The 22114-nt window shown below is 37.1% G+C and overlaps 2 protein-coding genes across 10 annotated transcripts; one reads left to right on the top strand and one right to left on the bottom strand.

The window, feature by feature from the left end:
- Nucleotides 1-1270: 1270 nt before the first annotated feature.
- On the bottom strand, nt 1271-21472 carry LOC117931450 (ABC transporter I family member 11, chloroplastic). 8 transcript variants are annotated; one of them, XM_034852460.1, is made up of 12 exons: nt 21263-21472; nt 21101-21158; nt 20416-20495; nt 19916-19967; nt 19688-19821; nt 10447-10561; nt 10211-10297; nt 10016-10064; nt 9543-9627; nt 8816-8951; nt 6443-6759; nt 1271-1443 (listed from the first exon to the last, which is right to left on the bottom strand). In XM_034852460.1, the coding sequence occupies exons 1-10, from the start codon at nt 21376-21378 to the stop codon at nt 8873-8875; spliced, it is 855 nt and encodes a 284-aa protein (XP_034708351.1). In that variant the 5' UTR covers nt 21379-21472; the 3' UTR covers nt 1271-1443; nt 6443-6759; nt 8816-8872. The 8 variants fall into 8 exon arrangements, with proteins under 8 accessions (XP_034708351.1, XP_034708354.1, XP_034708353.1 ...); XM_034852463.1 differs by lacking the exon at nt 1271-1443 and adding an exon at nt 3052-3192; XM_034852462.1 differs by lacking the exon at nt 1271-1443 and adding an exon at nt 6078-6358.
- On the top strand, nt 4081-8408 carry LOC117931449 (protein LAZY 1). Of its 2 annotated transcripts, XM_034852455.1 has the most exons (5): nt 4081-4387; nt 4467-4533; nt 5047-5897; nt 6536-6782; nt 8135-8408. In XM_034852455.1, the coding sequence occupies exons 1-5, from the start codon at nt 4382-4384 to the stop codon at nt 8152-8154; spliced, it is 1191 nt and encodes a 396-aa protein (XP_034708346.1). In that variant the 5' UTR covers nt 4081-4381; the 3' UTR covers nt 8155-8408. The 2 variants fall into 2 exon arrangements, with proteins under 2 accessions (XP_034708346.1, XP_034708345.1); XM_034852454.1 differs by lacking the exon at nt 8135-8408 and having other exon boundaries at nt 6536-6860.
- Nucleotides 21473-22114: the final 642 nt, after the last annotated feature.

Here is a 22114-nt window from a genome sequence, read left to right as displayed (position 1 = left end):
ATAGATGATAATAAAAAGAAATTTAAAATATTTTAATCAAATAAAAATCTCGTGGGAATTTTAAAAGTTGGTATGATTCCCCCTCAAACATTATTTTTAACGTTTAAAAACTCTATTAAATAAACACGCTGCCTTTTTTAAAATTCCTAAATAAAACTTCATAGATTTTGAGTCTAACATTGCACGAAACAAAACTGACGCACTTGATAGGTGACTGAAAGTGAAATCCTTTATAAAAAATAAAAACAAAAATAAAATCATTTTCAGAAAGTAATCGAGAGAGAGAGAGAGTAATAACAACCCAAAAGGAAAAGCTGTAAGGTGGTTCATCAACTCTGCTTCTATGTTTTCCGCCACGGCATGTGATTAACGTGGGAGATGGTAAGTGGGTGAGGATCTACAACATATGCCTTTTCCCATTTCCATTCCATTATGATGAAACACAAAAAGTGAAGGTACAAATAATGTGTCCACCACATGATTCTTGCTTTTTTACTTTTTATGATAAGCATTCGCTTTTATATTAAAATTTTATTTTGGACCTACTGGTGTTAGATATTTTTTGTAACAAAAAAGTTATTTTAAAAGCAGAATTTTATTTTAAAATATTTTTTTATAATTAATTAAATAATTAAATGTCGATATTTTGAGATATTAGATGATATAATTGTACGATACTTTGGTTTAAATAAAATAAGAGATATTTGATGAAATTTTAAATTAATAGCAGTTGTGTATTAAATTAAAATCTTGGATGATGTAAATGAAATTTAACTCTTATACTTAATCCGAATCTATGAAAGAAAATATGTGTAATATTTGAGTCTAAATAACGAATCATATCAAATTTTATCACCTTATTAAGCTTCAAATGAAGCATTGAACTTGGTAGGTTTGCAATGGAAGCATTGAACTTGGTTGCTTCTTCTCGGCTTCAATCAAGGCATAAAGAGAAAGGACGGCCAACCAGCATGGTAACTACTAACTAGCAGCCGACTCGGGTATCTGTCGTTTTGTTTGTGTATAACTATTTGTTACAACGCCTACCATCATGCTCATGTTACTCCAAAATCCCCTGTTTATGTTGCTTCTTAGAGATATTTTAGATGCCGAGGGCATGATTTCAAGAAATTTGTCCATTGTGGGGGAGTAGAGAAGAGCCAAAGCCTGAAATTACTCGGAAATTTCAACTTCCATCAACGCTCGATCCAAGATGAGGATGAGCTCACATCTCTCAACAAACAAACTTGGATTCATAGAAGACGGCTCAGAGGGTCAAACAATGTATCGATTCAAGCTAGGTGGATTCAATCAACAAAATGAAGAGGTGTACTTGGGTTGGTGTCAACTCAATGTTGTACCTCCAGCCCGAAGATAGGCCCAATCCCCAGCCCAACTTGAGAGAAATTTCCAGACAAGTACCGGGCCTGCCCATAATGCTAACTGCAAGATACAAAAAATTTAAAGTATTATAATGAGGCGAATCTCGGATAGATTTAATTCCAATTTAATATGTGGGAATTGGGTTTGTTAAAAAGTCAAAAAGCATTGTTTAGGTTTCCAAGAGGGGCACCAAAGGACAGGGAGCCGCCCAATTATATGAATCACCACACGTGGAGTCCTTGCCGACCTTGTGTGTGCGATGAAGGAAGGTGGGTGGGTGCAGCCGAATCACTACAAACTCATACGTTTTGCATATCTTGTGTTTGTTTGGCATTCTACTTTAAGAAAGGATAAGGGTCTCTCTGTCTCTTGCCCTCCAAACCTGCGTTTTATAGTTTGTTGTTGGTTAGCTTAATCCAAGGATCCATTAATGGTCATTTCAATACTGGAGCGCAGGCCCATACACCACCCACTGAGGGTGTTTTTTTTTTTTCTCTTAGGTGTTCATTTGAGGAAGGGTGGAGTCTATTCTTGTCTAATCAAATGCTGCACTAGAAGTGGGTTATAAAGCTCCAAAAATTCTCTCCCTTGACAGTCCACTTCATGTATGAGGTGCATAGTAAAGATCATTTCAGTGTATAGGGACCAGCAGTCAATTTTATTGATAGGATTATGGAGCTGATACCAGGCACCAGCAACCCACCCACAAAAGGAAAAATGTTATGATAAACATAATCTTTATTTCTACTTATTTTATAATGTTTGATGGGTGACAGGCAAAATCAAACTCCAAAACCATATGCATCCTACAGCCTACTCGCAAATAATCCATATCATGTAAGGATAAACATAATAATCCGGAGATAATTGAATAGTGTATCGATTGATGTGGATCAAAGGTGAAAAAACAATTATTTCCTGTAATCATGTACTTCATCAGAGGATTTGGAATAGAGATTTCTGGTGCCTTTTTGGAGATCAACATGCTTACGAAACCAATGTATCATCTGTCATTATCATGACACCATGGATGATCCTAACAACCATCACACTTCTCCACACTTCCAGCTGTGCTCTTGTTGGTGTTCTTCCTGTCGAGGAATCAGCGGAAACAAAGACTTCCCTTTAATGGTAATAACTTTAGCTGAAATCCACTATACCACAGGGTTAAGAAGTTGGAAATTAGTATGTTCTACACAGTAAGTTACAGTGAAAGTGCTGTACTTTGTTTAACCATATTTGTCCATCTCTTTTCACTTTTCTAGGGTTATTGGGTTGGCTTCCATAACAATAATACACATTTCTGGAGAAGGGTTTTTGGAATCAACAGTGGCTGCATGGCTTTTGTCTCCTAGCATACAACAGCTAGCTTTCTTTCATCAGCCCACTTTTACTTGCACAAATGTTTGTGGGGTATTCCGGTTTTTCAGGGCTAGCAGCCCCGTCCAAGTGGGCTCCTCTGCTGAGGAACATTTTCCATAGCAATCAAACCAGTTGAGAAGGAAAGCTTCTGTGATTGTTAAATGTCATGACACATGTGCATGAAGTGTATGGTACCATGGCAAATGATAGTGACAAATCATGATCAAATGGCTTTGATGGCATCATCTACATGGCAAAGGTAAAATTCTAATTTACAGAAAGCACAAACCAATGGAATGTGATAACTTGAAAAAAGCTTGGTTCTGGCCTTAAATTATAAGCAAAATTGAACAGCTAAAACCAAAGAAGTTGCAGAATTTGAGGCATAAAGGAAACAAATCACTCATTGTTTGAGAAATGCAGCTTTGCAAAATCCAGGAAGGCCATCTGATCACACTCAACATATAATGCATAATTAATTAACTTAAATACTCCATCAAAAACAAATCTTCAATTGAATTTATGATACTTCCAAGACATCTATACTTGGGATTCAAAACCTGCAAGAAAGCACTCTAAATCGGAAAAGCAATCTTCCACTCTGTGAAACCGTTAGGAGACTCAATGTGCTAATAAATATCCAGGACCCACAAGTACTAAAGAAAATGTGAACACTACTCAAAAGGAAAGGGAGAAAATTAAGTGTATGGTAAAAAAAAAAGTGCTTTGAGTTGACTCCACAGGGCTAAACCTTGAAATGGGTCAGCATAAACAAACACTAATACCAAGTGGCTTAACAAGGACAACAATAGTGGCACTGGCAAACCAGATAAGAATCTCTTCAGTTAGTAATACTTTACGAAAAAGCAGACCTACTAAAATCTGTGGAAAATCATTCAGTCCCTGTGTCCCTAATGATATGTAAAATATCTTCATGTTCTATTTGTAATGTTCAAAAAATTCAAAATATTATTTACAGCCCTATTGATCATTGTGGGCTTCTCCTCCCCAACAAGTATCCCATAAAATATTTTGAAGTACTGTATGATATGATTCATGATTACAACACAAAGAAAGTTGATGCGCTTGTGGATCTGAATCTATTAATTCATACATCCTCGATCACTAATTGTGTGTGTCCAAGCAAATGCATTTAATTATGTGCATCATAATATGCCCAATCTCATTGATGTGTGGCCGACATGATGGACATTAATTTGTAGTTACATCTTAGTTAATGTCCATGTTAATCAATGGCTAATTGTGGATTTAATCATGTGCCTGTGTAACCTACTCCAAAGCATGCACTATGAACACAAACATAGCACCATCAACTTGTGGGTCTTGAACCTACTCCCCAATTTGTCCACATGATTTGATCTTGACAAAGAAAAGCTAACCACAATCTTGTATCTTTCTCTGTGTTTTCTCTCTAGTCATCTGTATCTCAGACCCTTCTAACAACAACTGACCTCCAATTCTTTACCAGTCACACTAAAAAGAGCCTCTGTTCTTTCATTATCAATGCTAAAGCTCTCCTCTTAAAACCCCTATTTCACTTGCTATCTAAATCTATCTCTATCTATGTCTCCCACGCCGACCAAAGCACCCTGACATCAAGCCCTCTTAAGGAAAAATGAAGGTGAGTCCAATTTCTTCTAGATTTAGAAGAGCACATGTCTCCAATCCTTTTAACTTCCTCTTTGCCTTCATTGTTGCAGTTACTTCAGTGGATGCATCATAAGTTACGGCAAAATAGCATCGAGCCATTCAAGGATTTCAAAATTGGTAATTCCCATGGTCCTAATCCACTTTCTTCTACTACGGCAGTTCCAAAGGCTTACATTGGCCACACAAAACAAAGGGAATGATAGGCCACCAGACAACCAAATATGATAACAACAATACCCTGCGTAACAACACAATGGAGCACTAGAATCTATTGTACTGACTCTTTCAGTTTTTCTTTATATCAGTTTGCTATGATATTCTAACCACCTCAGCAAAGGCTAAAAACCAGGCAGGCATGAGGGCCATGATCTGTCAGAAAATGCTCACTTTTATGTATTCTCAAAGACACCATACACATTTGATTCCCCAGTACCTCCTATCTATGTTGGTTTTACACATTCACTTAGGAACTGAACTACTCTCTTAGGTGAAAAGAATGTTCAAAGGCAGCTCAGTGGTGAAATTTTAGTCATGAAATTACTGCACATAAGCACCTTCCTCATTCACCCACATTCTTCCCAGTAATCTTCAATGCGTTCTAATGTATTCCCTTTGGATTTCTGTTTTCAGGAAACTCTTGTAGTTGCCTTTCAGGGCAGCAATGGCTAGATGACCAACCATATTATCCAACACCAACTTGCGGATTCAGACACTTTAAGCAGCCTCAAAAGGGATGTCAAAAGAAATTTTCTGAATGCGAAGCCAAGAGAGTTGAAGAAAACTATGAAGAAGAATCATCTAATGTTGTCTCTGACCTTTTCCATGGCTTTCTTGCCATTGGAACTCTTGGTTCAAATGAGCCTTCAACACCAACATTTGGTGTCTCCTCGGAGAACATGACTGAGAAAGAAACAGAGGTCACAGAGATTGACTTGAAGCTCATTAATGACGAGTTAGAGAAGTTCCTAGAGGCAGAAGCCAAAGATGAAGGGTCCATTGAATCACCAGGTAGGAACAGTCATGTTAGCATCATTACACTTTGTGGCAAGCAAATGGAAGCAGCCGATGTTGAAGAGTCTGGAAAGATGATAGTATGTCCACTACAGGGATATCTTTTTGGGTCTTCAATTGAACTGCCAGAGACAAGATCAACTGAGGTAAAGAAAGGGAAGGCATCACTCGGTGAACTGTTTCAGAGGACTAAAATTGCAGATGAATATGCTACAGTGAAGGATGAGAAAGGGGAGATCCAAGCCAAGGGAACTAACAAATCTGCCATGCACCTGGTGAAAAAGATACTGAGAAAGCTCCAGGCTTCTTCAAGGAGTACCTGTGCCACTTCTGCCAAAGAGCCACAAGGTTCTTCAAGGAGTACTTCTGCCATTTCTGCTAAAGAGCCCCACGCTTCAAGGAGCCCTTGGCCCACTTCTGATGGTAGAACTGGTGGTGATCCACTTTCAACCAAGAGGAAACTCCGTAAGGTGGGTTGCTTAGTAGTACAACTAAACTTCTCAGAGTCACTATCATACAGTAGTTGTCGACTTAAACTCGGATATTTCAGTTCCATAAGTTTGATGATTGATCAACATTTAGTCTATATTAAGCTGAATGTGAATGCCTTCCTATAAGCACACAGCCGCAACATGCAGGACAAATGGACGTCAACAAATGAACATAGTGTAGATTGTCTAACTTTTTTTGCCTCTCTGGACCAAGAGTATCCCCAAAGCGGGACTTCAAATTAATGGTGGTTCCCCATTTGTGGTACCCCAAATGGGTCGATAAATCTCAAAAATAATGAGTAGGGAAAAAAAGAACCTAGTAAATAAATCATTAATTCCACCCCTATATTATATGTTCACATCTTAGAATCCTCATGTCACACACTTTAAGCAGCTACTTCTTTGATAATGGGGTCATATCACATGCCAATTCACACTATCTGACAATCCCAGTATACAATCAGAAAGATACCATTTGTATTCAACACCAATATCACAACACTTGTCAGAAGAAACAGAAATACCTGAAATATTTTGCTTGGCCATGGACCAGTAATGGAAATGCTAGCAATTTTTGTATTGGAGTTCTTAATTTCTTTCATGTGTGTGGCATGCAGGTCCTACGAATGTTCCATGGAAAAATTCATCCTGAAAGGAATACTGCAGCTGCAAAGGAGTTTAAGTATGAGATCAAGAATGCTCTCTATGATGATGGATGTGATAATAGAGATGAAGAGAGCATAAAGTTTCCCCATGGATACATATCAAGGGATGCCAACCAATGTTTAAACCTTCCACAAGACATGCTCAGCAACAGTGGCTCAAGTGGGAGTAGGGAGCACTGGATCAAAACTGATGCAGACTGTAAGTATATAAGCAAATTACATTTCTAGTTCACAAACATGCAATAGCCCATAGTTCAAACACAATTTTTTTTTTTTTTTTTTGATAGGCAAAATGAGGATATGTATTAAAAGAGCCTGAGAAAGGGCACACCAAAGTTCAAATGCAATTGATTTGGGTTGGTTGAATTTAGAATTAAACTGGCACTGAACTCACCTAAATCAATTAGCACTGTTTTACCCCCAACACTAAACCGATGGCCAAAGGGAGACTAACAGAATTTAAAATGACAAAATTTGGTTCTATCTTGGGTCAATTTTAGTTTTGAATTATATTTACTATATGTTATATAACACTAAGTATTACAAATGACATCTTTAGATGAACGATTTGGAACGTGACTGAACCCAAATTACCAAGAAAACAATAATACCCACTCAAAATGAATAATTATGAACTCAAACAAAACCAGCAAGCCAATGAACTGGCAGGTCATTTCATTACTAGCTGTAAGCTCAGCCTCCTAACCTAGTGCTCGTGCTAAATACTTAGGTTGGATTGGTTTCACAAGCCACGAACCAAGTTAGCTTTGTCATCAATGACCAAATCCCACACAGGATCAGTCTCCCCCCAAAACTGTGGGAAATTTACACTTCCCACTAGTTTGTCCATGTAGCCAAAATTTTCAAGGGCTTGACACCATTATCACTCTATTAGATAATAAATTTTGTGATCTATGGACCTTTGGAATAGTTTTATGTAGCATTGCTGAGCACATTATAAATTTTGAGCCCTTGAGGCCTAGCTCAAGTGGTAAAGGGATGGGGAGGGTTTGTGGGAGGTTCTAGGTTCAAGTCCCAATGGAGACAAAAATTTACCCATAAAAAATAAACAAATAAATAACACATTATAAATTTTGCAGTCTATTCTATTTATTGGATGGTTCATTCTAGAAATAAATTACAGGCAATAAATCAATAAAAAAATTAAAATAAAATACAATAAAGAAATAGACGTAGCCTGCATCTGATTCAATTTCAAAATGTATCAAAACTATAAGTATCTCTGAAAAATTTTCCAAAGATACAACTGATTTGAGATGACATATAATGGACAAAGGGGACAGGATAATGATGACATTTAAATCTATGTGACGTTTGCACAGGCTTGAAAATATCTCCTGAAGTCAAAATCAAACTGCTCAAATGATGCTAACCTTTTATTTGTATATTGCCTTATTGCAGCTGCAATTATTTTTAGGACCAAAACTGTTGTCATTATGTTAAGACAATAACTGTTGTCCTCTGGGAGTATTAAGATGATTATATCTGATGATGTATACAACTAATCATTATCTAATGTTGGCATTGTAGATTTGGTGTTGGAGTTGTAGATGACGAAGTTGTGAGAAATGATTATTAGTTGTGATCCTTTGGGCATGGTACTTGGTAAGATCATATATTTCACTATGTAATTGTTGTTGTGAGTAATTAAGTGATGATGAACTCAAGTGAGGTGAGAGAAGACATCCCTCTTATTTACCTTAGTGTGATTGTAAAGCTGTCTGTTACTTGTATTTCCTGTATCTTCCTAGTTAGTAAAAATGATTTCAGTTAACTGAAACTGTTATTTGAATCTTGAGAATCATTCTTGGTGTCATTCATACCAAGCAAATCTATCATTCTAGGTAGTGGAAAGTATTCAAAATTCTACTTGTCATTGCCACTCCTATCTTGGCCTCTTTCGGAGTGTCAGACAGCTAATGGTCTTGTAGAACACTGGCATATATGTTTATGCAATTACAGATATGAATTCAAACGGCTGGAATCTCAGGAGAAATTAACCTGCATAGTGTATCATTCCAGCCTAGCAGATCATCTCAACTGCAATAAACTGCAGACATGGGTTTGCAGGCTTTCTGTCTAGATTTCATTACCTTGTGTGGTTTTTTTTTTTTTTTTTCTTTCTTTGATTACATGTCAAATATTAAAATAGTTTCAATTTCCCAGAAGAAGAAAGAAAAAAAAAAACATATATATATAAATTAAAAGCACCTGGTTCAAATGTCACAAAAACTTATATTGATGAGGTAGCAGATGGTAACACCAAGATTAAAATGCTATAGGCTCTTCCTTAAGCACTCCACCCATTTCCATCCTCCAGGATCGATCAACTAGAGCTGCTAACTCTCTGGAAGGTACACCAGAAGTTCCATGAGCAAAAAGCTAACAACCGTCTGTGGATGATAAAAAAAGGAAAACAAGAGAAGAGAATCCATAGAGCACTTTATTGTAGGATTGCATTTTATTAGATTATTGAGCTCATCATATTGTATTCACAAAAAACAATCTTAAAATAATTACCAATACGATTCAGGTGGCTTGGCTGCGTCTTGAAGGCAAACCAACATTAATAATCTTACAGGGTATTTGGAATGTCTCTTGAAATTGAATGAATCTATTGAGACTTATATAGCATTCCAAGGTCTATTTAGGACTTAAATCATTTATATTCTTTGATGATTATGATGATTCCTCTGCATTATGTCACAAACAGGATAATTATGACAAGTGGCAACTGATGCAGATATGCTTTGTATTATATATTCAATTCAGAAGAATTGACATGGAATGTTAAAATATACACAAATGAAGTTCACCATTTCAGTTTTGGTCAACAACATATATTATGGATTATAGCTCTTGAATGGTATCAAAACGACAACCTGATTAAATAACAACAATAATAATAAACAGTAATATTAGGAAGGCATATACTTACTTGAGATCATGGCTCACAACAAGTATGGTTAATTCTTTTTTTAGATGCTTTAACAGCTCAACAACATCCGCACGTGCCTTCCAATCTGATGTCAAAATAGTATGAAAATAAATAAATAAACTATTTCAGTAGTTCTGAAAAGGTAACAGAAGAATGAGCTAAGGTCCTGATCTTGCAAAACAATGAGAACCACAAGGCTAAATTCTCCAAAATCAAGTCAAATATGATCAGTAACGACTGCCAACCTTTGACTCTGATTTGCAAAGAAGCCAAAGCAGGCATTTTGGAAATGTCATACAATTTTAGTACAAGTCTGACATAGTTGGGGAGTATCACAGAGATTGTAAAAAATTGTTGAACAAACTTAGTAAATCTTGTGTTTATGAATCATTAACTAGCTTTTTTCAGTTAATGGAAGATAACCAGTAACCAAGAGATGACAGGGTTAAAGATCAAGAAATGCATCATCATACCAAGACCAGCAAGAGGCTCATCCAGTATCAATAAATCTGGGATTTGCACCTGTAGAATAAAAAGGTTTAACATTCAGAAATCAACTAACCATGAAAAGTTGTATGAGTATTGAGCTTCTGAATTGGTACAGTTAAAAGTAACTTTGCATGTGCCTGTCCCCATGTTTATATTTATATTTACATTCAGGTTCTTACTAATTGGATTGCCAGGGCAAGCCGACGTTTGTATCCACCGCTTAGGGAGTGAGGATCTTTATCCAAGGAGATCCCGTTCAATCCAACCTAAAATTATTAATAAAATAATAGATGGTGTTTACATTTGTCTAAGAGATATAGATCTTGAAAAGGGGAATGGAGAAAAAAATAAAAAATAAAAATAGAGATGCAATTAATATAGAACACTTTGTTTGAACTTTTAAAAGCACAGGTACCCAATTAATAGCTCGCTCTAGTCCCAAAGCAAGATTCTCTTTCAATTGGAAGCTGCCCCTTTGCCTAGGCCACCCAAATGTAACTTCTTCAAGCACATTGTCTGCCACAAAATACCTATCCCACAATATAAAAATTTTATATACACTGAACATTAAAAATATTAACTGAAATAAGTGAAATAAATACCATCACAATAACACAATTTTGTAGTATAATGTGCAAAGGCAGGTAAAGAAATGTCCCTGTAATGTCCTCATATCAGTTGAGTTACTTGAGACAGCTATCCAGTGTGAGGTGGTTTCAGGTTTGAATACCAACTTAGCATTGTCAGTTAATTCCAGTTAGAAAGGTTCCTAATGTTGAGAAGTTAGCTCCATTGTGGGATGTGGTGTAGATAAACTGCCTTCTATGTATTTCAATCTCTCCTTGGGTGCTTATTTCAAATTTGGCTCAGTTTAGGATCTGATAGAGGAGAGGTTTCACAAAAAGGTTGGTTTCTTGGAAGCACCAACATCTTTCAAAGGATCAGAGATCGACCATGTTAAGGGGCTTGCAGATTTACTTACACCCCTTGTAATATCTAAGAAAGTGCAGTTGAGAGTAGAAAAGATTCAGTGGGACTTTTGTGGGGAGGTGATATTTTAGAAAAGAAACCTTTAGTAAACCGGTCAACCATTCACTTAGATAAAAGAAGATATGGTTTAGGTATTAAAGGCCTATCCTTGTTCAACAGAGCCCTTTTTGGAAAGTGGTTTTAGAAGTTTGCAGCATGTAGGGATAGATTGTGGCGACTGTTATTTTGGGTAGGTTTGGCTTTGGCAAGCAGATGATTAGAGAGAAAAGTATGAAGTGAGCTTGTAAAAACCAATTAGATGAGGGTAGTAGGAGGTTTAAGCTAGGACCAAATTTGTAGTGGTTGATGAAAGGAAAACAACATTTTGGCATGATTCTGGTGTGGTAACTCCCCTTTGAGAGACGTGATTCAATTTTTGCTTTCCATTACCACTTCTAAGGATGCTTAGATAGCAGATGCTTGGGATAAGAGGGACAGTATGACATGTCTGAGCCCTTGCTCTCTAAGGAGTCTCCATGATTGATAGTTGGATAATGTGCAGTCCTTTCTTAAGCAAATTCAACAGCAGTTAAGGGTAGGGATCATAAAGACAAGTTGGTTTACACAACTAAAAAGGATGTGAAGCTTTCTATTAAATCCTTTATGGCTCATTGGAGTTGGTTTCTGGAAGTTCTTTCCTAGCCAAAGAAGTGTAAGGGGCACAAGTTCCTACAAAGGTGGGATTTTTTTTTTTTTAGAAAGCTACTTAGAAGAGAATTTTGACTATATACCAACTTAGAAGAGGATGGTCTCCAGCTAATTAGTGTTGTCTATGTAAGAGTGCAGAGGAATTGGCTAATCATATCTTACTTTACTATAATGTGGCTAGAAGCTAGTGACATTTTCTATTGTCACTATTTAATGTTAGCGGCTTCTCATTCAATTGGTGAAAGGGTTGCTCTTAAGCATTGGTTTAAAAGGCCAAAGGCAAGCTTGAAGCATTTTTCCCTAAAGAAGTGAGGCATAAGCCTTGAGGAAAAAATAAAATAAAAAATTAGGAAAAATTAGTAATAATCACATAAAAATAGAATAATAAGAAAAACGTATATTTCATAATAAAAAAATTATTTTCTTGTCATCTTCAATAATATCTAATTTAGTTTCTTTCTCTTTTCCAAAGTCCAACTTTCTCTCCTAACTCCATCAAGTAGTCTTTAACACAACCATCACTATCACTAATAAAATGTTCCAAGAGTGACCTGATTTCTCTTCTAACAAATAACGACTTTTTTTTTTCCTTTTTTTTTTTGGATTGGTTCTATCAAATAATGATTATATATGAACCGAACTACTGTGGGAGTCAACAACTCCTTAATTTCTTCTTCTCAATCTTTGTTCTTTCTTTAATTTAAAGAGTGGATAGAAGCTAGCCAAGCTCTTATTTTATAAGAGATTTAACTAGAGGTGGACACTATTTTGCATGGTTCTGTTTTAACTCTACTTTTAACCAAACTAAGTCAATCAGTTAGGAAAATATATCTAACTAAACCAAACTATTCATATGGTGGTCAATTAGGGTAGGGTTGATTAATTGGTTTGTGCTTAAAGTTTTTTAAAAAAAAATTAAATAAAATTTGTGCTTTGTAATTTATTTATTTATTTATTTTTGTTGATTTCACTCATTTCTCCTGAGGTTTGAATTAAATACGTCTAGTCACTATTAGTTTGAAAGTACATCAACTATCTTCCCCATCCTTCTTATTTGTTTTTTTCACTAGCTTCCCATTTGATTCAAAATAAGGGAAGTATTTGATAAAATTTCAAACTCATGGTGGTTAAGTGTATTTAACCCAATCCTTAGGGGAGGTGAGTGAAATTTACCTAATTTTTTTTAGAACCAGTCCAAATGTCGGGATGTCTAAATTTTTAAACCCCCTTCAAAATATTGCTTTCTTAGTAGTTTCTATTGCTATTTTAGATGATAAAATCAGGCAATATAACTTTCTAGGCCCTAAATCATAAGTTTTCTAAAATTTATTTGTTAAATTGCAAGATACATGGAATAAAAAATTAATACACAAAAATCAAAATACACTAAGTTAAATGACATAAAAATCCTAACATAAAATATTTTATTAGGGAATTGGTTTGGTTCAGGTTAGTTCAGTTAGAAAAACTCCTACCCCACAACCTAGTGAAACTTAAATTAGGCAAAGATCCTTGTTGAAAGAGAGAGAGATAGAGAAAAAAAAAAAAACCTTAATTCTCATTCATATTCATGACTACTTACAACTTACAATAGAAGAATATATATACAAGGCTAGGTTAAACTAACTACCATATATGTGACCTATTATAAGAAAGGAAAGAAATATTATGCACTATAAATACATTATATTCAACACTCCCCCTCAAGGTGGAGCATATATGTCATATGCACCAAGCTTGTTACAAATGTATTTAATCCTAGGACCTTTGAGAGATTTAGTGAAGATGTCTGCTAGTTGATCATTTGAATTAACAAAACTTGTAGCAACACACCCTGATGCGATCTTCTCTCTAATGAAGTGACAGTCAACTTTAATATGCTTGGTCCTTTCATGAAAGACTGAATTGGATGCAATATGTAATGCGGCCTGATTGTCATAGACTAGCTTTATCTGTTCATCTTTTCCAAATCTCAATTCCTGAAGGAGTTGCCTCAACCATATGAGTTCACATGTTGCCAAAGTCATAGCTCGATACTCAGCTTTGGCACTTGATCTGACCACTACATCTTGTTTCTTACTCTTCTAGGATATTAAGTTACCTCTAATAAAAACACAATACCCTAAGGTGGAACGCCTATCTGAGGGTGAACCAGTCCAATCTGCATTTGTGTAACCAACAATTTGGGTATGGCCCCTGTCTTCATACAACATACCTTGGCCTGGTGTTCCTTTAATATATCGAAGAATGCGGATCATAGCATCCCAATGGTTGTCACACTCACAGGAAATTGACTAACCACACTCACAGGAAAAGAGATGTCTGACCGAGTGATGGTGAGGTAGTTCAGTTTGCCTACAAGTCGTCGATATCTCACAGGATCTCTTAGAGGCTCCCCCTGTCCTGGTACAAGTTTGACATTTGGACCCATAGGAGTGTCAACAAGTTTACATTCTAACATACCTGTTTCTTCCAAGATGTCTAAGGCATACTTCCTTTGTGACATAACCACACTTGAATTGGATTGAGCTATTTCAAGTCCCATAAAGTACTTGAGTTTGCCCAAATCTTTGGTTTGAAAGTGGTTGAAAAGGTGTTGCTTTAGTCTTTGGATACCCTCCTGATCACTGTCTGTAATGACAATGTCATCCACATAAACTACCAAATAGATGCACTGGCTCGAAGAGTTATGATGATAGAAAACTGAATGATCTGCTTCACTCCGAAGCATTCCAAACACTGGAACAACTGAACTAAAACGCCCAAACCATGCCCGAGGAGACTGTTTCAAGCCATATAGAGAGCGACGTAACTTGCACACTAAACCAGACTCCCCCTGAACAACAAAACCAGGTGGTTGCTCCATATACACTTCCTCGAGAAGTTCACCATGAAGGAAAGCATTCTTAATATCCAACTGATAAAGAGGCCAATGACACATAGCTGCCATGGAGAGAAATAAGCGAACAAAAGCAATCTTGGTAACAGGAGAGAAGGTGTCATCATAGTCACAACCATAAATCTAAGTATAACCTTTAGCAACCAAGCGTGCCTTAAGGCGATCAACCTGACCATTAGGACCAACTTTAACAGTGTAGACCCAACGACATCCAACTGTAGATTTACCAGGAGGTAAGAAACAACATCCCATATGCCATTGGAGTGCAGAGCAGCCATTTCATCAACCATTGTCTGTCGCCACCCAGGATGAGAAAGTGTCTCACTAGTGCGCTTAGGAAGAGAAACAAAGGATAAAGTAGAGACAAAGGCAGAATAGGATGAAGATAATCGATGGTAGCTCAAAAAATTATAAATAGGATGAGGATTACGAGTAGATCGATTACCTTTCCGAAGAGCAATAGGCAAATGGTCAGTAGATGATAGGGTCGGGGTAGGAGAAATCAGTGGGACAGGAGGTGAGTCATCAGGTACCTCAGCTGAAGAGAGAGGAGGAGCAACAACACGATGATAAACCTGAGGAGGACGAGAGAGTGCATCTGAAGAGGGGGATATATAGGGAAGTGGCAATACTTCAGAAATGGGAAGAGATTCAAAGGATGAGAAGAATGGAGAGTCCTCAAAAAAGGTGACATCAGCGGAGAGAAAATAACGATGAGTGTCAGGGGAATAACAACGATAGCCCTTCTGAAGTCGAGAGTATCCCAAGAAGATGCATTTCGTAGCCTTGGCGGAGAGCTTGTCCTGTCCAAGTGTGAGAGTATGAACAAAACAAGTACAGCCAAAGACACGAGGAGGAAGGAAATAAAGAGGTTGGGTAGGAAAAATGAGGGAATGAGGGATTTGGTCATGTAATATAGATGAGGGCATACGATTAATCAAGTAACAGGTTGTAAGAACAGCATCTCCCCAAAAACGAAAAGAACATGACTATGGAGAAGAAGGGTACGAGTTGTCTCAACAAGATGTCGATTTTTACTTTCAGCAACCCCATTTTGTTGAGGAGTATGAGCACAAGATGACTAATGGAGGATCCCATGTTGGGACATAAAAGAAGTAAAGGGTATAGAAAAATATTCCCGAGCATTATCACTACGTAACACTCGAATAGAAACATTGAATTGTGTTTGGATTTCAGCATAAAATTTCTAGAAAATGGAGAATAACTCAGCTCGATTTTTCATTAAAAATAACCAAGTACGTCTTGAATAGTCATCAATGAAAGTGACAAAATACTGAAATCCTAAAGTAGACATGGTCCGACACAGACCCCAAACATCAGTGTGGACAAGTTCAAAAGGAGACTTTGCCCGATTATTCAAACGCTTTGGGAACAAGACACGAGTATGTTTCCCAAGCTGACACGACTCACACGCAAACGACAACAAAGTGGAAAAACGAGGGACCATCTTCTGGAACTTGGAGAGACTAGGATGACCCAGACGACTGTGAATGAGAAGAGGAACATCGGTGGAAATGCAAGCTACAGGAGATGAAGGTGATGTGAGGTGATAAAGGCCTTGAGACTCACGCCCTATGCCAATCGTCTTCCCCGTACTCCGGTCCTGCAAGATCACAGATTTATCAGAAAAAGTGATAGAATAGTTAAAAGTACAAGTTATTTTGCTGATGGAAATAAGATGAAAAGGACACTCAGGGGCATAAAGGACAGAATGGAGAAGTAGGGAAGGGAGAGGATGAGCCAAACCAATACCTTTATCCATAGTTTGGGAACCATTAGCTAAAGTAACAGTAGGTAAGACAGAGGTAGTAATAATAGAGGAGGAAAAGTGTTTATTACCAGAGATATGATCAGATGCTCCAGAATCTAGAATCCACGGGCCAAGAAAAGGAGACTGAGTAAAGCAGACAGAGACATTACCGGTCTGGGCAACAGAAGCTGATGTGGCTGCCTGATATCGAAGATAGGCATCATAATCACTACCAGTAAGGGTGATACTCTGAGATGTGGAGCTCGCAGCGGAGTCAGGTCGAGATAGCAAAGGATCAGATGACTAAGCAATGTGGGCAGTGTGAGAAGGCCGTCCATGTAATTGATAGCAACGATCTCGAGTATGACAAAGCTTATTACAATAGGTGCACTGAGGACGTTGTCCTCGACCCCGATTGTCACTACGTCCTCCTCAAGAGTTAGTCTGAGAGGCTAACACAGATGAATCTGAAGGACCATCAGTTGACAAAGTCTGAGTAGAGGAGAGGCGTAAGAAACGAGCGAACACATCATCCAATGATGGTACTGATGGACTAGTAAGAATCTGATATCGGACAGACTCAAGATCTGGACGGAGGCCAATGAGGGTTAACACCATAAAGAACTTGTCAGTCTGTATTTGTTGAGCTTCAGCACCATTAATGAAGGGCATCAAAGTTAAGAACTCCTCCTTAAGAGACGCAATCCGGCCAATATAAGTAGACAGATCCATGTCCTGCTGTCTCACATGAACAATATTAGAAACCACCTTATAAAATCGTTGAATATCATTCGTGTATAATCTTTTAGCCTGAGTCCAAAATTTAAAGCAGGTTTTGTAGGCACGAAGATGATGGAAAATTTTGGGATCAACAGATTGCCATAATACGCTGCATAATTGTGCATCGATCTTTTTCCATTACACTTTGTCAACATCAGGTATAGCATCCTCAGGTGTAACAAGATGATCCTCATAACCTTGTCCCATAAACCAGAGTTCCACGAACGCTGACCAGGAGAGATAATTCTCACTACCAATCAATTTTTCCGATGTGATAGTAGGAGATCAAGAGATGACGGATGTAAAAATGGGATTTTTAGTCACCATATCCACTTCACCTGAGATTGAATCACGTTTGGATCGAAGAGAGCCCTAAAAGGAGGTCGGATCACAGCTGTGGTAGAAAAACCTGGTATGTCGGGACCCAAACAAAGGAGAAAAGTGACTGGGGATGAAGAAGAGGCCTTCCCAAGGCACACACAGGTCTCGGCCAAGGAAGGAAGCTGCCGTCGAAGGCCGGAGGAGGCTGAAAGAAGACTCGCGAAGGCTAAAATGCCAAAAAATGGAGAATTAGGGTTCAAATAGGACTGACGAAGGCTTAGAAGTGCAAGACAGCGCAAACGAGCCTGTTGGAAGAAGCTCGGCACCGGAAAGTGGGCCACACGCCCTCACACGTCGGCGCGTGAGATTCAGGCCGCCGGAGAAGAGTGGCGCGTGGGAGGCGCGTGGGTGGGTGTGTTGGCTCCGGTGCTTTGAGAAAGTTGTAGATCTCCTCTTTGCGCTCCTGATGATGTGGTCGGTGTCGGAAAAAGTCTCTGGAAAAAGTCGCCGAAAAATATCGTCGGAAAAATGTTGACGGTGATGAGGGTTTTCTAACCACGATATGGCTGACCGAAAAGCTTTGGGAGATGGAAAAGGTGACCGGAATGAAACACAGCCACTAAACGGATTCCCGGAATTAATTACACGGGTAAACCAAAAAGAATAAAGTTTTTTCCCTTGACTCTGATACCATGTTGAAAGAGAGAGAGAGAAAGAGAAAACCTTAATTCTCATTCATATTCATGACTACTTACAACTTACAATAGAGGAATATATATACAAGGCTAGGTTAAACTAACTACCATATATGTGACCTATATTAAGAAAGGAAAGAAATATTGTACACTATAAATACATTATATTCAACAATCCTAATTGAACCAAACCAAATAAGGGCTCAACTCAAATGAACTCATGAGGGTCGGTTTAGGTTGGTCAATTTTTTCACCAAAAAAAAATTGTCTGCCCCTAGGGTTAAACCCAAGAGCTGAGCCCAAGACCTAAGACTTATAAAACATATGTGAAAAATGCATAGAAGCTCAAAATCCTTTAGAACCCCTTGAACATTTAAGAAGATATAGACCAAAAGCCCACAATGGACTAAAATGCATTAAAACCCATTAAATATTCAAGGCATAAGCCTCAATTATCTCAAGGTAGTAGGCCTCACCCTATACCGTGGCTACAGCCCTAAGGCTAATTCACAGTATCTTGCCTTGAGGCAAACCTTGGGGCCTAAGCCTCAATAACCTTTTAAAAAATTGTCACTAAGTTGGCATAGAAGTTTTGTGGAAAGAACAAAAAAAAAAGTGCAAAACTGAAGGATAGTTTCATTGAGCCATTGATTCAAGGAACCTGGGACTTCTTTATGAGAAATCTTTTCCCTCGGTCTAAACTTTGCTTAGAAACAAGAGCCTTGTCTTTAAAAGATTTATTGGTTGTTTAGAGACTTCTTAATGTGGCTTTGTTTCTTTTTTGTTGTTGCCATTTGGCACCTTTTTTATGCTTCCTGTGTTTTTAGTGTTTGTACCCTTTTTTCTGTTAGTGCTTTTAATAACATATTCTTCTTTGACCTATTTGAAAAGGTGAAATGTACCTATAAAGAAGATGCAAAACTAAACTGCTAAAACAACAAAGTAGAAACAGAGACAAGATTCCTTCTAGATTTCAAAAGGAATTAACAGAAGAGAACACTGCCATAAAAATTAACAGTCTAAAGTCCAACTAGCATTAAAAGAAAATCAAGATGAGTGGATAGTAAACAAAATGGATGAGAGGCAATGCAAGAAAAGATCAAATAAAAAATAAGCTCATTCATAAGACAGCTGAATTAGCATCAGTTGAGGACAAGATGAGGAAATGTTGTCTATGCTGGTTGAGCCATGTGCATCAAAGAGCTTCAAGTGCAGCATTACAGAAGATTGATTTGATTCAAGTCAGAAGGGCTAAAAGGTGAAGAGATAGGACAGGAAAGATGTTGGTGGGAATAGTGAGGAACACTATGATCACAAAGGATTTAATGGAGGATATGGCTCCACATAGAGCTGAATGGCAAAAAAGGATTCATGTAGACCACTCATATTGTTGGGACTAGGGCTTTGCTAAGTTGATTAACAAATATACATTCCAAAAGCTATATACAAATGCAATTCCTCCTGAGTAACTAACAGAAAAAAACAACCTTTGTCTCAAATCAATATTCAATACCTCTCAGGAAACTGAAAGAGAATACCAACTCTTTCTGAAGGCAATGGTTCAGAAGTCTGAGTCAGCTTGCCATCATCTCCATACTTTTGAACAAAAATGGAACCTGATGTTGGTTTGTTTATCCCTGCGAGAAGCTGTATAGGAGGAGGAAAAAAGAAAAGGAAAATGGATAAAGTAAATCAAAAAATAGAAATTTCTATGAAATAAAACTCAAATGGAGAAGTAGACCTGCAACAGAGTAGTTTTTCCACTTCCACTGCGTCCAAAGATCAAACCAAAACTGCAGCAATGAACACCAGCAAGTAACACTATGAGGAGATTGCTCATCTACAAAGTGAGTACAAGCTACCCATCAAGTAGAACTTGAAGAGAGATTTTTGCCACCACGATTGTACAGATGGTGAATCCCAGTGGGAGAGAGGGTGTCCCAACATTTTATGCACCTAAACTCATAGATTTTCTGAACAATAATATATCCAGTTGGATGACAGACCATCATATCTATCTCATTGTTTTGATGGTAAAAAAGAACACAGGAGATGTGGTTGAAAAGGGGACAAAGTCGATAAATCCAATCGCAAGGATAATCTGTTGGGAACGGTTCCTTGCCAAGGGTAACTCCTCAACTGGACCAATTGGATGGAAAATCCCAAATTCATACCAACACATTATGGATGCTCAAGAAAACCATATTCATTTCCAACAAAATCAAAGGGCGAGATGAGTACCTTTTCTCTGGAAGGGAAAAATTAACATCATTCAAAAGGTCGAACTCTGTCCCTTGGGGTCGATAGCTAACACCCCTAACCTAAAAGCAAACAACTGTATTGTTTTAGAATCTTCCAACCGCATTTCATTAGAACACACCAAAAGAAAAACCTTAGAAGTGAGACAATAAACACCCTATCTTTCATTATCTTCTACTACCATTGCATCAAAATACACCAGAGGACCTTTGACAGCACTCTAAATCAAATCATTAAGGGACTTAGAGCCTGTTTGTCTAAAAGCACTTTTAGAAAGAAAAAAAAATCAGGTGTTTATTTCATAAAAGTTGGAAAATCACTTGTAATTCTTCTAAAAACACTATCAAAGAAAACATTTTCACTGAAAGCACTTTGAATAGCAATACTGTCAAACACACTCTTAAATTAGATCAAATGATCAATTTGCATATGAAACTTAGGCTAAATTCAGCGGCAGCAAGAAACGAATTTTATTTCATAGTTAAGACTTTCCTTTTTATTTTGTGGGTATTTGGAATCAATTGAATTCTGAATTCAAGTGCAGAACATTAGGCATACAAATCAACCAAACTTTAAATTTGGAATGAACCCTAATGCTTTTGATAATTTGAAACAATTTCTCGGAGTACACCACCATTGTCGATCAGTGGAATGAAATGAAACTTACTTCGATACAAGAGTATTCGCAGCTGATTCTAAGATTTCGAATTCTCCAGAACTTTGACCTGCGAATAGAAATGAATTTTGGGAAATTAAAATTATAAAAATAAAAAATAAAAATAAAAAAGAGTTCGGTGATGGACAAAATTGAATAAAAGAAAGTGCTTGCCTGCATGGTCTGGTTAAGATTGCAGGTGGAGAATGGAAGAAGAGTGAACGTCCAAAATACGAAGCGGATGAGACTGCAGTTGGAGGAGGCTGTGCTTTACATACATAATTCGTCATTTCTTCAACCGGAGCTGCAGTTTTGAGATTTGACCACCAATACTTCGGCTGCGGCACTTGTGTTCAGCCTTCCCGGGCGGAGCCCCGCATCCCCCTGAAATTTTAAGTTTACTTAATTAAGAATTTGAAGTAAATAAATATATATATAATTCCCTAAAAAAAACTTTTTCCCACAAAAATTAAATAGAATAAACAGGAAAATAAATAAGAAAAAAGAAAAAAAAATATTTTATCATGAATAATAATCTTTTGAGATGTTTAAACATTTGAAATTCAATATTGAATTAAATTATTGTAGTCTATATTGTAGTACCTATGCCTATTTATTTTTCTGATTTAAGTCTTAAACGAGTAAAGGAATAAGTGTTTCGAACAATTATGTTAAGAGCAATCAAGAGTATAAACGTCTGACTTTAAGTATAAAAACCATTATTAGCAAGACTAGTTATTAACATTTAAAGTGATAAAGAAGTCAAAGGGTATACTCGAAAAAAGTTCCCTAAAAAGTTATAGTTCGTATCTTTTTTTTTAAAAAAAAAAAAACTAAGCTTTAGAAAATGTGCCCAAAAAAACCACAATATTATTGACCATGTACCGATATAGATGATTTTTGAACAAAATGTTTTATTACGCTAAATAAATTTATATTAACGTTGACTTTAAAATTTATCCAATTTTATTTTTATATTAATTTTTTATCTAATTTTATTGTAAAATTTCAAAGCCCATTACATTT

Source organism: Vitis riparia, chromosome 14 (genome assembly GCF_004353265.1).
Source record: "Vitis riparia cultivar Riparia Gloire de Montpellier isolate 1030 chromosome 14, EGFV_Vit.rip_1.0, whole genome shotgun sequence".
Lineage (NCBI taxonomy): Eukaryota > Viridiplantae > Streptophyta > Magnoliopsida > Vitales > Vitaceae > Vitis > Vitis riparia.
The sequence above is the reverse complement of the archived record's forward strand: the minus strand, read 5'-3'. Positions and strand labels throughout refer to the sequence as shown.